At 38.9% G+C, this 15,171-nt stretch overlaps 1 protein-coding gene and 1 long non-coding RNA gene across 3 annotated transcripts; one reads left to right on the plus strand and one right to left on the minus strand.

Moving 5' to 3' along the window:
* Positions 1-1,972: 1,972 nt before the first annotated feature.
* Positions 1,973-14,954, plus strand: LOC122780122 (smoothelin-like protein 2). Its single transcript, XM_044042928.1, has 14 exons — positions 1,973-2,061; positions 2,188-2,990; positions 9,562-9,613; positions 9,703-9,843; positions 10,144-10,287; positions 10,378-10,536; positions 11,055-11,249; positions 11,361-11,519; positions 11,598-11,660; positions 11,800-11,857; positions 12,936-13,061; positions 13,150-13,264; positions 13,496-13,647; positions 14,617-14,954. The coding sequence occupies exons 2-14, from the start codon at positions 2,457-2,459 to the stop codon at positions 14,741-14,743; spliced, it is 2,025 nt and encodes a 674-aa protein (XP_043898863.1). The 5' UTR covers positions 1,973-2,061; positions 2,188-2,456; the 3' UTR covers positions 14,744-14,954.
* LOC122780123 lies at positions 2,873-9,747 on the minus strand. Of its 2 annotated transcripts, XR_006361658.1 has the most exons (6): positions 9,683-9,747; positions 8,390-8,636; positions 7,881-7,963; positions 7,091-7,151; positions 6,923-6,953; positions 2,873-2,955 (listed from the first exon to the last, which is right to left on the minus strand). It is a non-coding gene; the product is annotated as an uncharacterized LOC122780123 (long non-coding RNA). The 2 variants fall into 2 exon arrangements; XR_006361657.1 differs by lacking the exons at positions 6,923-6,953; positions 9,683-9,747 and having other exon boundaries at positions 8,390-8,886.
* Positions 14,955-15,171: the final 217 nt, after the last annotated feature.

Consider the following 15,171-nt stretch of genomic DNA (forward strand, 5'->3'; position numbering starts at 1 on the left):
TCTCACAGCATCAGCTATTCTTACAGACATTTTGGGGATTCTTTTAAAATGTTGTGAAATTCAGCTCAATGTTAGATTAGAAGCATCATCTTCTGCTATAACTATATATGTTTAACAGATTACACTGTTATGCCATATCATATTGCATTTAATTATGTTTATCTATAACACTGCCAGTGTGGAACGAAGCTAGACACAACCAAGTGGTTGAGGAATCGAACCTGCGACCTTGTGGAGTGAACAACCTTATTTATGGTCATGAAGAAAGCCACCACACTATGAGTGTGTGACATAAATGAGACTTTTCGTCCTCCTTTCAATGTTGACTTTTGGATGTTTGAACCTTAAAACATGTTCTTTATAATAACTGAACTTCATAGTAGTGTTCCGATGCACTGAGTTTTGACTGTTTCTATTGAATCTTCACGTTAAAAAAAAAAAACCCAAGTGAGATTCGAACTCACAACCTCAGGTATACAAGTCATCCAACTGACCAAGTTATTTTTTATTTTTTATAAACTATTAAAGTCATGAAGAAAGCCACCACACCATGAATTGCAGCAGCATTTTGGACTTTTTGTTTTCTTTCAATCTTTACTTTAGATGTTGAACTTTAAAATTGTTAGAATTTAACCTCTGACCTCAGAACCTGACAGGAATGCTCTTTTCCACTGAGCTGGATAAAAGCTTTTTTTGATATTTTTCTCATCCAGGTCAGAGATTTTAAGAAGTCTTTCAAACATTTAACCCACACTCTGGGGATGTTATAGAATCACTAACCACTTTCCTCAGACTGGCTCAAAATCATCAGCACATGAAAACTAAGTCAAGGGTACATGCTTTGATTTTTGTCCGTATGTGCAATATGCATATGAAAAGACAACCTTAGTAAAAACAAGGACAGTGACATGCAGGAACATCATTGTGTGACCAATTTCTAACTGGAAAAAAAACAGAACACTGGTCATTTTTCTGTGTTAAATGAAAAATCTGCTTTTTTTTTCCTCCCTCAAATGCATTTTTTGGTGTCTGTATTGTCTGGTTGTGTTCATTGTTCACTTGCACCGTGAAGTCACAGCCACACAGTGGCACTGTTGTAGCGATTTTAATTAAAGGACCGATATGCCACTGCATTTACCTTTGAATTACTAGAATAGGGGTAGTATTTTTGAAAAATTGTGCTTCTCAACCTCAGTTTGCCCTTAGTTATATCTTCATTCTTTTCCTTGTTACGTGCCCACCCGTGACACTTGGTTAGCAGTTGCAGTTTCAAGCCTCAGACCAAGTGTCACAGATATTTCTCGACTCAAAATTAGTGGGGTATGAACTTATGTTTTGACATTTTTCACAATGTAACCCATCCTGAGAAGACGGTGCCTGGTAAACTCAATCTTGAAAATGGCTTAAATAACAGTTTTAACTTAACACCAACTGTGTGGAAGTTATTTGCACCAAATATTTGAATAAAAATAGGGATGCACAACATTGGACTATCTGCCAATATTTCAGGAGTGCTTGGGCTATTAACTGATAGGTTTTTTTTTTCAAAACAAATAGTTTCTTCATTTTTCAAAATAAACAAAAAAACTGTTGTAGAGGATACACACAGAAGTTGGAGGTATTAGCATCTAGGGTGTACAGTTTTATCATTAATCATATCAGGGGATCTTGGGGGTTTTGCTGATATCCCATTACATTTTAAAGCCAATGTGCCAATGCCAATATTGTGCTTCCTTAATAAAATCCAAAATATTCCAATTGCTCCATTTTTCCATGTTGAACGACCACCTGGTGTGACTTCACTCATTTATCAACATCAAAGAGACAAAAATGATCAATATTCCCGGCTCCTCCTCCCTATTTGATTTGTTTTAGGCCCCCTCCTCGTTACGTCCCAAAATACAGTGGTGAACCTGTTGCTCCCAAGCACAGGAGACACAAATAGCTTTAAACACAGTGGACAGAGGCAGCAGGAGCAGCAGGGGGAAACGTCTAGGAGACACAAGAGTAGATGGTCCTCCAAAGAGCACCTCTGCCACTTCTACTGGATCCCTCTGAAAGGTTAGTTTGATCCCTCAGCCCTCACACACCAAGAACCTAATCTTCTCATAACCCTCTTTTCCTAGGATGACATTGTGCATAGGTTTTCTGTTGCTTATAAATAACAAGCGCTCTTGCTTTGACCAGATGAGGAGAGAGAAAGACGCACGTTGAGAGACATCCTCCATGGAGCATGATGGGACTCTGAAGCGTTGCGGTCGAGGTGTCTTGTGACCCCAGACATTTGCATCGCTAACTTTGCTGGAAAGCTGGCATGGAACAACACGGACATCTCTGAGACAACATTATAAGAGTACAAAGTTATTTAGGTCAGGAACTCTTTTAAAGGAACCAACTGAAGACGAGAAGGAAGGTTTTGTTCCCAAGTAGTGAAGGTTGCTAGAAGAAGAAAAGCCATGGATGTAGCTACAGAAGGTTCTCAGGGAGTTGCGGTTAGCAAGGCTCACAAGGATCAGTTCAAGACCACGGTGCAGGCCGCCATACGGGAAGTACACGTGGATGTAAGTGCCTTCAAGCAACGCATAGAGCAGAGGATCGACGAGCTGTGCGTTTCCAATGGACCCTTGGCCGCGGCGGTGGCCCGTCTGGAAGAGGAGAACCAGCAGCTCAGGGCGCAGCTGGAGGCCCTCAGCCGCCTGGTGGAGGGTCTCGTTGGAGTAAAAGTGGAGAGTCGCCGCGCCGAGGCGAAGAGTAAGGTTGTGGGGGAGAGTATAGAGAATGGACATGTGCAAGTATCAAGTGGCCAGACCCAGGAAGAGAAGAGGCATTTGCTTTATTCTGGAAGGTCAGAGGAAAGTCTGTCGAGTCGGTCCACGTCCACATTATCGGAGCTGTCCGTGTGCAGTGAAGGATCCAGCTATGCTGCCGCTGTTGCCAGAAACACCACCGCTGCCCCTCCATGGAGAGCAAAGAGACAAAGTGACATCAATGTGAGTATTCTTTAGTTTTTCCTCCCAAAAGAATCATGATTATAGCAATTCAGTATCAAAACGCTCACTTAACAAAATATTCATCATAAAGTCTATGATATCTGAAGACTGCATTACCATTTTCTCACCCTCACCATTTTCCAAGTGGAAACTGAAGTTTGTAAAGTGCTCACTCAACTCAGGAACAGAGAAGCTGGTTGTTTACTGCTGCCTCATATGGCAAGTTTTTTACCTTAGATTAATTTAATCAAGGTTTTTCAAACAGTAAAGTCACAAATACACAAAATTTGAACTTACTGAATGTTTTCTCTATGGACTTTACTGCAGGGAGAGAGCTGTTGTGTCATGATTTTCTCTGAGGGTGAGCCACCATAACCACCTGATTATTATGCGTCAGTACATCATACAACCACACTTGAACTATATCATCAACATTAATGATGCAATAGTCATATCACCACAAAAAGTGATGAATAGATCAATAAAAGGAGATGCACAGGGTGTGAGGAAAAGTTCAGACTTTATTCACCTGAACCTAAATAAAGTCCCCCTTACAATTACAATCATTTCTGTATTATAAATAGAATTAGCTCAGTCTCATTGCTATATAATACACCAGGAAGGGAGCATAGCCACGTGATGCCGAATTGCTCTTCGAAGGAAATTGAAACGTGGTTTAATTTGAGCCCCCTTGACCCGCATTACATCACCACAGTGACCTCATTGAAATGAATGATTCAGCTGCTGCTGCCGTGCAAATATCTGCTTTTCTTTTAAACTGAGCCAAAGTGTTACACATTACTCCAGTGAACCCAACCCGTCCTCATGCTTCACGTAACGGGGTCCCTTTATACGACCTTGTATGTCTTTATTTTCTCTAGCGAACACGGTTCTCAAACAGTGGTGCGTGTACCACAAGTGGTATGGGGCGAGCTTCGTCTGGTGGTGCTTGGAGGAAAATCAGAAATATAGTACTGTTCTGTATATACCAGGCTATGTGACAGTAGTGTGCAGAAAATGGAGCAAAAAAGAGTCACCTTATCTCTAATTTCACTATACCAGTTTGCGAAGTATATATGAGGAAGAGGAGGATAAGAGTAAGTTCTTATTGGAAATAAATCTGCCTCCTGTGAAAAGTCCATAGCGGACTTCGCTCAGCCTATTTTCACCACTGTATTTTAACATTTAATGACACTTGGAGTTCAATATCTTCTCAGGTGGTACTTGGTATAAAACGTTTCAGAACCACAGCTCTGACACGTTTGGTTTTATACTTATAAAGTCATACTGCACTCGGTGTTTAAACCGTGAGCTTAAACTGCCTTTAAACGTCACAATAGATCATCCATCCCGCTCATGCCAACACGACTGGTACATGCTTCGACCGAAAACGGCATCGCTGTACATGTACCCACATATTTTCTGCACATGTTAAACATACTCCTTTACACTCAGGGACTGAGACTACCTGGTCTATAAAAACCTGTGTGAGAAGGTCAATAGGATTCAGGCTAGATTGTGGCGAGGGCCCCCAGCTTGAATCTGAGCCCTCTGTAGTATGTTTGTCTAAAATAAGTATAATCACTATGGGGTGGTTACTTAAAACACTCCGCATTATCTGCCACAAGTGTTATTAGATATTATCACGTACGAATGAGAAATATATGCTAGAATTTATAAGATATCTCAAAGCATCTTGGATTTAAAGCTGGACACAGACTGTTTGAGCTCATTAAGTTTTATTTTTAAGCTTGAGCATCTTATAAGCCATTGATAATACATTCTAGATAGTGTAACCAGATGTGTTTTCTAGCTCATTAAAATATAGTTTAATTAAATTTTAGATTACATCTGTGGTTTAAGTGTGACAATGAAATGTGGTCAAATTCTGCTCTGACAGAAATAAATCAGGCTTAAAATTGAAGTGGGTTTGTTATAGAGCTTTGTTACACAATGTATGCTTAAATATTGAATTATCATACATATTTGACTGATATCAATACTCTAGTATAATCTACTTTAGTATTTAGCTTTAAATAATGGACATTTCAAACGCCAAATGAATATTTCATTAAATTAAACACATCTTGCCTTACGTCACAATATTGATTTAGTACCGATATAATAAAATTAAAATGAAATGTAACCAATAGCTTTATATATCCCTATATGAATGAAGTTAAAAGCCACGCAGCTGCCACACCTTCATATTTACACACACACACACACTTTCCTCCACCTCCCTCCTCTGCTTATGACCCTCTTTTATAAACAGCAGGTCCTCCAAAGGTCACATGTATTTTTGGGTCTGTGATTTGGACCGAGTGTCTGCTTGCTCTTCACTGACTTCACCCCTCTGCCGTTTCTTAGAAACAGTGTAAACATGAACAGACCACAACTGAGGCAACTCCTCAATTCATTATCAATCCCTGGTCTTTAATTAAGTCTAATTAATGCATGAAACAGCTTCACCACATGACATTACACCCATTTCTCTATTATTGTTTTTCCCTCTTAATGATGTAACCCACACACAAACTGACAGCACATAAATAAATCCCTGTCCTTTATACTTGTGCAGGAATCTCCCGTCGCAGCCAACTTGGCTCTCAAATCTCCGAATGGAAAGTTGAAATTTGCTTCTTCGTCCCAGTCCCCGAGGGGCACAACCAGCTGTCCCGTCGAAACACACACCCGTCCACATTCCTCACTGCTAAATCCACCCGTCTTTTCCAGCACATCAGACCCCAACTGGCGTACAACAGTTAAACCCCCTCTATGGTTCTTCACTTAATACTGCGCTCTATCATTTGACAAGTTTGAGTGATTATCCTTCTCTTCAGTGAAGAATTGGCGACAAAACTGGAAAGATGCCACGTTCAAGAGTGCTTTACAAAACCAACTGTTCTATAATATAGTACTTCTTATTTATATTTGTAACACCTGCTGCCATTTTCAGCTGGAGAAATTAAATGTGAAGTCCAAGTCTAATCTGAAAAACTGAAGCCAATGCAGTGATTTCAATTATCAGGTGTCAAACTCAAATTACCTATGGGCAAAAAAAAGAGGGAACAAACTACTGTTCAGTAGCATTATAATATTAAAATAACAAAATATTCCATCATGTAAAAGTGCTTGTTTTAATGACACGTTTACCTAACAAAAGGCATATTTATAATGCAACATAAATCAAAACTGAGATAAATCTAAACATTTAGTCAAATCTATATAGTGTTTGTATTTTATTACAGAAAAACAGTTACTATGTACCATATTTAGCTACTAGCTACCTTCCATCTGGGAGATTAGGTTATTTAGGTCTGTTCTCAAACGTTTTATACCAACTACCACCCAACAAAATATTGAGCTCTTGAACACCATTATCACCAACGTTGAAATACAGTGGCGTAAATAAGTCGAGCAAAGTCAGCTACAGACTTCACAGGAGGCAGATTCTTCCCAATAAAAATTTGCTCCATCCTCTTCCTCACATACCGTATACTTCACACTGGTATAGTGAAATTAGATTAAGATGGCACAAGAGATAAAGTGACTAATTATTTAATTTGTTTAATTTTCTAGGCACTTGGGTCAAAGACTCCTCAGCTCACATACCCTGGTATATATAATAGAGCAGTATTTCTGATTTTCCTCCAAGTACCACCAGAGGAAGCTCGCATACCACTGGTGGTACATGCAGCACAGTTTGAGAACCATGTGCAATAACTCCCATTTCAACATGAATGATAAATGCTCTTTTTCATCTTTAAAAACATCTATATACTGTGTATATATACGTTTACTGTTCACTTTAGAAAATTTTGTATGCTTGTTATGCGCCAATGACACCAGAACAAATTCCTTGTATGTGCAAATCGTACTTGGCAATAAAGCTCTTCTGATTCTGATTCTGAGGTTAACAAATTACTGACTTGGATGTGTAGAATCGTTTGGAAGCTCAATCTGCAAAGGACAACACGGAAAAACAAATCAGTTCTTGTGATGTGAACTTTTCCAGTTTCATTAATACTTTAGGGTCCAGTTCTTTTCCAGTACAATAGCTTTTAGCAGTTTTTAGTTCCAAAGTTTCAACGTCCTACCACAATCTGTGGAAGGGCATGACCTTTCTCCACGTTCTTGGGGTTCACCATCACAATGCTCCTTTAAAAAAAAAAAAATACAAAAAAATAAAAAATAAAAAAATAACAATTATAATTAAAATCCCAGTAGTTCAACCTTTTAAATTAAATATGTGATTGTTCATAATATTGAACAATCACTAAATCAATAGTTAAATGGAGTTAAGCGATCCATCAGTAAATCCAACAATAAATCATTCATCTCCAAATAAAACAATACTGTAAACTGTATGTAAAGAGCATAAAATCCTTTTATAAAAGCTAATTGGCAAACAGTGTTTCAGTTACACAGTGTCCTGCATGTTTTAGAAATGTCCTTGCTCCAACACACCTGATTCACATACACAGGTCGAGCATGATGACGAGCTGATGATTTGAATCAGGTGTATCGGAGCAAGACGACATCTAACAACATGCAGGGCAGTGGGTGCTGTAATTAACCAAGTCAATCAATTAATTTCTAAATACACACTAGTGTAAACATTGTTGCGTGTGTAAAATAATGTAAAATCCATTTAAACAAGCCAATGTCAACAGGAAATGCTAACAAATAAAAAGCTAATAGGCTAACATACGAATGCTAAACAAAACAGATAATTGGCTAACATACACATGCTAAAAGATAATTGGCTAGCATACAAATACTACAAAAACAAAAAAGATAATTTGCAAAAATACAAATGCTAACATGGTAACAATCAGGATTTAGAATCAACCAAAGTCAAAATTAAAACAGAAATGAACAACTTACTGCAGTCCAGTCAAAGTTTCAGGTTCTTAGTTTGGGTGTGTGTGTGTGGCTCTCAGGTGGCATGATGAAAAACAGGAAGTGACCTGTGTGAACAGGAAATATATAATAAGAGGAAGTGACATCACCTTACCTGGAAGTATTTGAACATTTCTTAATTTATTCTTGTTTATTTTAGTTTTTCTAATTATATTGTACATTACAATACATTTTGCACTAGTTATTTATATTTTCAACCTGGGTTACACATGGATAAAGGTTATTTAAGGGGTGTAAGTAATGTTTGTAAAATATTATGCCCTAAAACCAAGAAAACGGATCATTGAAGATGGAGGACATAAGAATGTAGAAGGTAGGTGGGTAGATGGACGGACAGTAGAAGTTAGGAAGATAGATAGGAAGGTAGATAGGTGGGTGCTTAGGTAGGTAGGTAGGTAGGTAAGTAGGTAGGAGGTTAGGTTGGTAGGTGGATAGATGATTGATCAGGAGGGTAGGTACCTAGGAATAGGTACCTTTGGTAGAACATAGATAGGTAGGCAGTGGGCACATGCCTGTGTGTGTCAGTATCCAGCCACGGTTTGTTTGTGTGTTTCTATGGAGCCACTGCGACATGGAGGTAAGGCAGAGGTTGAAGGGATTAGCAGGGTCAGACTGTGGAATCCTACATCAACTCCTGTGGAGTCCACACATCCCTGCGGAGCTTATCTCCCTCCTGGCGACGAGTTGACAGACGGACAGTGACGACTAAATTGTGGCTCTCTGGAAAGCAAAAAAAAGCCAGAGGGATGGAGGGAGAGAGGGGAGTCAAATGCAGACCAAAGCTTTGGCTGATTTATACTTAGTGAGGCACTGTCTGTCTAAGCTGCCCAGGCTAACACCCTGATTTCCAAAGCATCCATTTGGGGCTATATTGGGGTGTAAGAAGAGTGGAGCGGAAACTCTCGCAAAGAGACTGATTGCAGAATCTAAAATAGGCTCTCTCTGGGAACATGGGTTTGTTGGCCCCAGCTGTCACTAAAGCAGAGGCTTTCAGCTGTTAACAGCTGAGGAACGCACTCATGCAGGGAAGTGAACACACAAAGTACACACAGATTTACACCAGATGATAAAAACGAAGAGGAGATTTTTTTTTATCTCATGCAGCGGTGTGAAAGACAAAACAAGTCTCTTTGTTGTTGTGAGAAGATTGATGTTGCTGAGGCTGATGCACAAATAGAAAAGTCAGCTGGATGTGATGCAGAACTCACCCACTGTACCTCCCCGAGCTAACAAAGGAAACAACTTCCAGATTTGTATATTTGCAAGAAAATCACAACAGCTGAGTAAACACACAACACTGAAATAAACCTTTTATGCTTCTGTTACCAATAAATAGTCATAAATAATTCATGATCTTCCAAATGCCTGCGCAGAAAGCTCAGATAACCACTCTAGTCAAAGACGCCTCAGACAAGATAACTACTTCTCATGCATTAATGATGATGCTTTTATTGACTGTAATTCACATCACGCTGATGTTAAGTGGACGGACAGGATCTCTGTGTGCATACTTGGGCTTTATCACATCAGTCATCCATTAACGTTTTACACTTTACTCATTGCTGTTTGGCCTCAGTAGTTTGTGTATGACCTTGTTTATGAATAGTTTTTGAAAATGATGAGACCTCTTGTCTTATCCGAGCAGGGAGCAGACACTAAAGGAGAGAGAAAGTTCACTGCCGCTGCACAAGAGAATGGTAAGAACCAAGACAGGCTGATGTCGTGAAGAATTTCACACAGGTGAGGTGACGCTGTGCTGAACTCACCTCCGTTTCTGTTTTCACAGAATGTTCACCAGTGGACTGTGACGCGGCACAGGCGTCTGGAGCTGTTCCTCAGTCTCACCAGCCTCTCACTGCCGTCACAAAACCAAACCCAGAGACAGAGTCTGCCACGATTCACACACAGGAAACGCCCAGAGCATCTGGTCAGTCTACCTGCCTACCTATCTGCAAATCTACCTACATACCAAACTACATTCTCTACCTCCCTAACTTCCTCCCTCTTTACCTACCTACCTACTTCCCTACCTACCTCAGTAAAAATAATCTATTGACCTAGTAGGTAGGTACCAACCTAACGACCACCCTACCTTGCTACCTGTCTACCTTACTACCTACACACATATTGTAGTGTGAATAAACCCTGGTGTGGTACAAAACAAGGACAAAATGTTGCCTTCACTGTTCCTGATTATTCGATCATCAAATATCATGTTCTCTTTCAGACCAGGAAACACCAGGTCCTCTGACCAAACCTCATCTTCCTCTCACTGCAGTGATGAAGGTCACCTCTGAAGCGCCATCTCTTCACCAGGCTCCTGCCTCCGTTTCCAAAGCAACGAAAGAAACTCCAGTGGAGCCCTCTGCTGGTGAGTGGAGCCCTCCACACAGCTGTATATTTATTCCGAGTCTACTCCATTTTAAAGACCCTTTACATTATGATTTTTTTTCATATTAAGATGTTGATGAACCTAAGCCACATCTGCCTGTCACTGCCATGAAAACCAAACCCACTCCTGAGGCTCCGCCTACAACCAATCCTGCTCAAACTACATCTTCAGTGACAAAAACAACTGAGGCTTCCACGGTGGAGGCAGGAGAGAGTTTGTCCACTAGAGGTCAGTGTTTCCCAAACTGATGATAGAGAACCCACTTTTTAAAGATGACAGATTTAAAGATACTTTGGTGAAAAAACTTTCTCTATATTACATTTAAAACTGTACATTGTCACAAACAGCAAACAGAAATTGAACCTTTTCACTTTCCAGTAATATTTCTCATTAGCCACACTGTCACACAATTTTATGATTAGTGTTTGTTTTGTTTTAGGGCTGCAACTAACTTCATTGTTCACTATTGATTATTGTGTTGATTATTTTTACTAACCCTAAGTCAACCAACTAACTTGAAATCAGTGTTTCCAAACCCCCATATAATGTGATCTTCAATTGTCTTGCTCTGTCCAAAAAAAACAAATATATTAAGTTTACTGTCAGAGAAGCAAAGAAGCCAGAAAATAATCATATTTAAGGAGCTGAAATCACTCAGTCAAACAATTAATCCTTTATCATTTAACTTGGCAGTTCTATTCATAGTCACTTTCTACTTTTCTCCCTGACTGTTTCCTCTTGAGCAGCCGTGTCTGGAGTGAAAGTCTCTCAGGATCAACCAGGTTCTGGGTCTCAGGCACATTTTCCCCTCACGGCTGTGACCAGAAGCAGCTCTGAGACACCTGCTCCAGCTAAATCTGACACAAGTCCTGGTTCTGCTCTGAATCCTTCAGTGCCAGACTCCCCGACAATGAAACGAGGAGAATATCCATTCAGACGTGGTGAGTTCACGGCAACGACAATGGTGGTTTTGGTTTTATTATGACATGTTAATTTGTCACGATGTATAGAAGAATGATCTTTGTGTGTATTTTCTTTTTTCTTGTAATTAGACGTCGGTGAACCTAAGCCACTGTTGCCTCTCTCTGCCATGTCCAAACCCAACACAGAGTCTTCATCATCAACATCAGCAGCTACATCAGCTCAGTCTGTGACTTTGTCAGCATCACAGGACTCAATAGTAAAATCTGGGGAATATCCCTTTAAGCGGGGTGAGTGCAGAGATCTGACATTTCTTAATTTCGATAACTTTTATCTTTGATGCTTGTTTTCACGTCTCACTCATTCAGCACCAGTTCTGAAAACACAGAGTCCGAGTCTGAAGAGAAGTGTGAGTTTCCCTCAGTCTGCAGGTGAAATTATCCTTACATTAATCCCAGTTGACTGAAGCATGCAACTTTTTTCACCTGTGTGCTTTAGTTTCTGTGATCTGTGAATCAAATAAATTGAATCAGTGAATCAAAAATTCTCAATTTCTCTTTTTCCCCACAGAAAAGTTACTTCCCTCCAAATCAATCATAAAATCCGGTTTCTCACCAAGTCTGGACAAGTAAGTCATCGCCACAGATCCAGCTACAGTCTGTAAATTGTCCTCATTACCATTAAAGCTGTAGTATGTCACTTTTAAATAATAACAAATGTTCTTTACATTCAAACCATTGTGGAGCAAGTCCACAGAATTTCTATTTAAAAACAGGGTATTTAATTTGTCATAATAGCCATTAATTAATGATTTTTAAAACAATTTAATAACAATAACAAGCTGGAAGTACGTATACCTTTGAAAAACATGGCAGAGAAAGTTGAGCTAAAATTCACGATATGCACAACTTCTGCTAAATTTGAAGCTAGACAGTTAATTTCTGGACAGTTGTTGTTCTATAATTTGTCATTAAATTCCATATTTTGTGTGTAAATTCTCGAATTTGTCATTAAATTCCATGTTTTGTTGCCAGATTCTATATTTTTTGTCGCTAAGTTCTATATTTTTTTGCCAAATTCTATAATTTGTCACTGATTTCCATATATTTGGTGCTAAATTCTATATTTTGTCACTAAATTCTATAATTTGTCATTATATTCTATATTTTGTCGCTAAATTCTTTATTTTGTTTATAAATTCTAACATTTGTCACATGCTAAATTCTATAATTTGTCGTTAAAAAAATTCTGTTTATTTTGTCATGAAATTCTATAATTTGTCACTATATTCTGTATTTTGTCACTGAAAACTGAAAACTATAATTTCCATGGTCGCAATATCAACTCCACCCCTGGCAGGTTGTACTCAATTCCCTTGTCCGTTGCTTTGGATAAAAGCGTCTGCTAAATGACATGTAATGTAATGTAATGTCACTAAATTCTATCATTTGTTACTAAATTCTATCATTTGTTACTAAATTCTATCATTTGTTACTAAATTCTATCATTTGTGGCTAAATTCTCTTGGTAACTTCTGCAGACATGGACTCTGGAACATCTCTGCATCTTTGACAGCTTAGCCGAATTGGGTTGGCTTGCTTATTTAAAACCCTTTCCCTAAAGCCTCATTCTGTCTCTTTACAGCCAACATAGGAACTTTTATTTCACTGATATTTGGAGCTCATGTTCTTGATGTGTCTCTGCAGGAAAATGAACAAACCAGCATCTGTTGAGTTTAAACAGGATCTCATGAAATCACAGACACTTCCCCGCGCTAACGGGGCTCAGGCCAAACGGGCTCTTTTTGAGAGGATGAACTCGGAGCCGACCAAGTCAGTGTAAACACAATACTTAATAATAATAATCCCACATATAAAAGACATTTTTTGTGACAGAGTGACATGTGTTTGTCTTGAACAGGCCTAAAGACCCGAAGCCTAAACTGAAGCGCTCTCAGAGTTTCGGTATGTCCAGTGCCAGCGGCATCAAACAAATTCTACTGGAGTGGTGCCGCTCGAAAACCATTGGCTATCAGGTATGAGAGCAGCATATCCCCTAATATTTAAAATCACATGACACTGTCAGATTATTATGTTTCTGATGTTTCATCATGATCCTCTGCTTAACTATTCCCTGCAGTATAATTACATTTTTAGTTTTTATCTTTTCCTCTTATAATGTTTTGAATACAGTATTTTTAATCCTTTTTTACCTGCGGTCTTGCTTGAAATTGTCACTCCCACTGTTTTCTTCATCTTCTTCTCAGAACATTGACATTCAGAACTTCTCGTCCAGCTGGAGTGATGGGATGGCTTTTTGTGCTCTGGTTCACTCCTTCTTCCCTCTGGAGTTTGATTACAACAAGCTGGACCCCACAAACCGCAAACACAACCTGTCGCTGGCTTTCACCACTGCAGAGTAAGCAGGCTGAGTGACTGTGTGTGTCTGAGTGTGTTTGTGCAGAGATTACACTGAAGAAATCAATGTTTCCAGATGGTAACACGGTTTGTTCGACTTGTAAACACAAGAAATGGGAGAAACTGAGCATCAAATCCCCAGTTGGTTTAAAAGCTGAGCTGTGGGATGCTTCACTGTGACTAAAACCAACATTAAAACATTTCAAATTTCAGTTTGCCAGAATAACTGAGTCACAACATTACGAATAATAGACATGAATAAAAACAGTTTGAAATCAATCTCATGGCGTGAAATTCAAGTCAGCCAGCAGAAGAAAAGCATGTTTATGAAGAAAACAAAACAGATTTAAGCTAAAAACAAATGCTTGAGTCTACAGTATCTTAAGAATATGTTTGCTGCTTTATCTTTTTCTGACTGGAAACGAAAGTCTTTAAACCCATCACTCTTCCACTCGTCCACACCAAAGTCCAAAGAGAAAATTTGAAATTTTCACAGTACACAGAGGAGTTCTTAATACACTGCTGTCTCTATTAGCAAGTCCAAATGTGTTATTATTAGAGATTCTGATGTTTAAAATCCTTTATTTGCAACTTAGTGGCACAAACTTACCAAACGAGGCAGTGGTAGACCAACAGCTCCTGTGTAGTTGTGAGCTAAAACCGTTGATTTTCTCTATGGAGTTTGGTACAAGAGAGTGAGCAGTTGACAATCTTTTCTAGCAACAAAATAAAGTGACAAAATGTTCCTAAGATGTTGTAGATTTAATTATGTGTGGATTTTTTTGTGAGCATTTTATTAAGTGGCTAAAATACATTTTTCTAGCTGAGCTAAATGTTAAAAGTAGCACACTATCATGAGCTTTGGATATGAATTCTTCATAATGATAGAATTTATTTATTTATTTTGTGATTAGACACACCACTAGGATTAACTTCATTCTTTTTTATTTATTTTCTTTGTGTGTTCTAGGGAGCAGGCGGACTGTCTCCGTCTGATCGAGGTGGAGGACATGATGGACATGGGGGACAAGCCGGACCCCATGTGTGTGTTTACGTACGTCCAGTCCCTCTACAGCCACCTGAAGACGTTTGAATGACTCTGTATCAGAGAAGACGTTTTTAACCACAGTGTGTTGTGAACACTTGGATATAAGTTGAAAACCAGCCAATGATAATAGGAAAAACTGTTAAATCACATGTGAAGAGTTTTATACTGTATGTGCGTGTGTGTGTGTGTGTGTGTGTGGTCACCAGTTTCCCCTGTAGTATTGGTAGATAAATACTGAGTTATTAAAGTGTAGTGTCTTACGGCGTGTGATGTGAAGTGTGTGAATTACGCTGTATTTACAACAACAAAAAAAGAAGCTTTGTGTGATTTTCCAAATAATGACAAAGACAAAATAAAAAATATAGTTTGTAGCACCGGTTGTTGAACATTAACTTTTGTGGAAAACAAGTGACATTTAACAAACTAGATGCACAGAGTAAATACTTTTTCAGCTTCTTAAATGTGATAATGATATTT

This window comes from Solea senegalensis, linkage group LG13, assembly GCF_019176455.1.
Source record: "Solea senegalensis isolate Sse05_10M linkage group LG13, IFAPA_SoseM_1, whole genome shotgun sequence".
Lineage (NCBI taxonomy): Eukaryota > Metazoa > Chordata > Actinopteri > Pleuronectiformes > Soleidae > Solea > Solea senegalensis.

Excerpts from the sequence above, each read along its gene's own strand:
- LOC122780122 (XM_044042928.1), top strand. The coding sequence starts at position 2,457 with ATGGATGTAGCTACAGAAGGTTCTCAGGGAGTTGCGGTTAGCAAGGCT. Across the intron at positions 11,250-11,360 it reads AGAATATCCATTCAGACGTG|ACGTCGGTGAACCTAAGCCA; the intron begins GTGAGTTCACGG and ends TCTTGTAATTAG. Across the intron at positions 11,520-11,597 it reads GGAATATCCCTTTAAGCGGG|CACCAGTTCTGAAAACACAG; the intron begins GTGAGTGCAGAG and ends TCACTCATTCAG.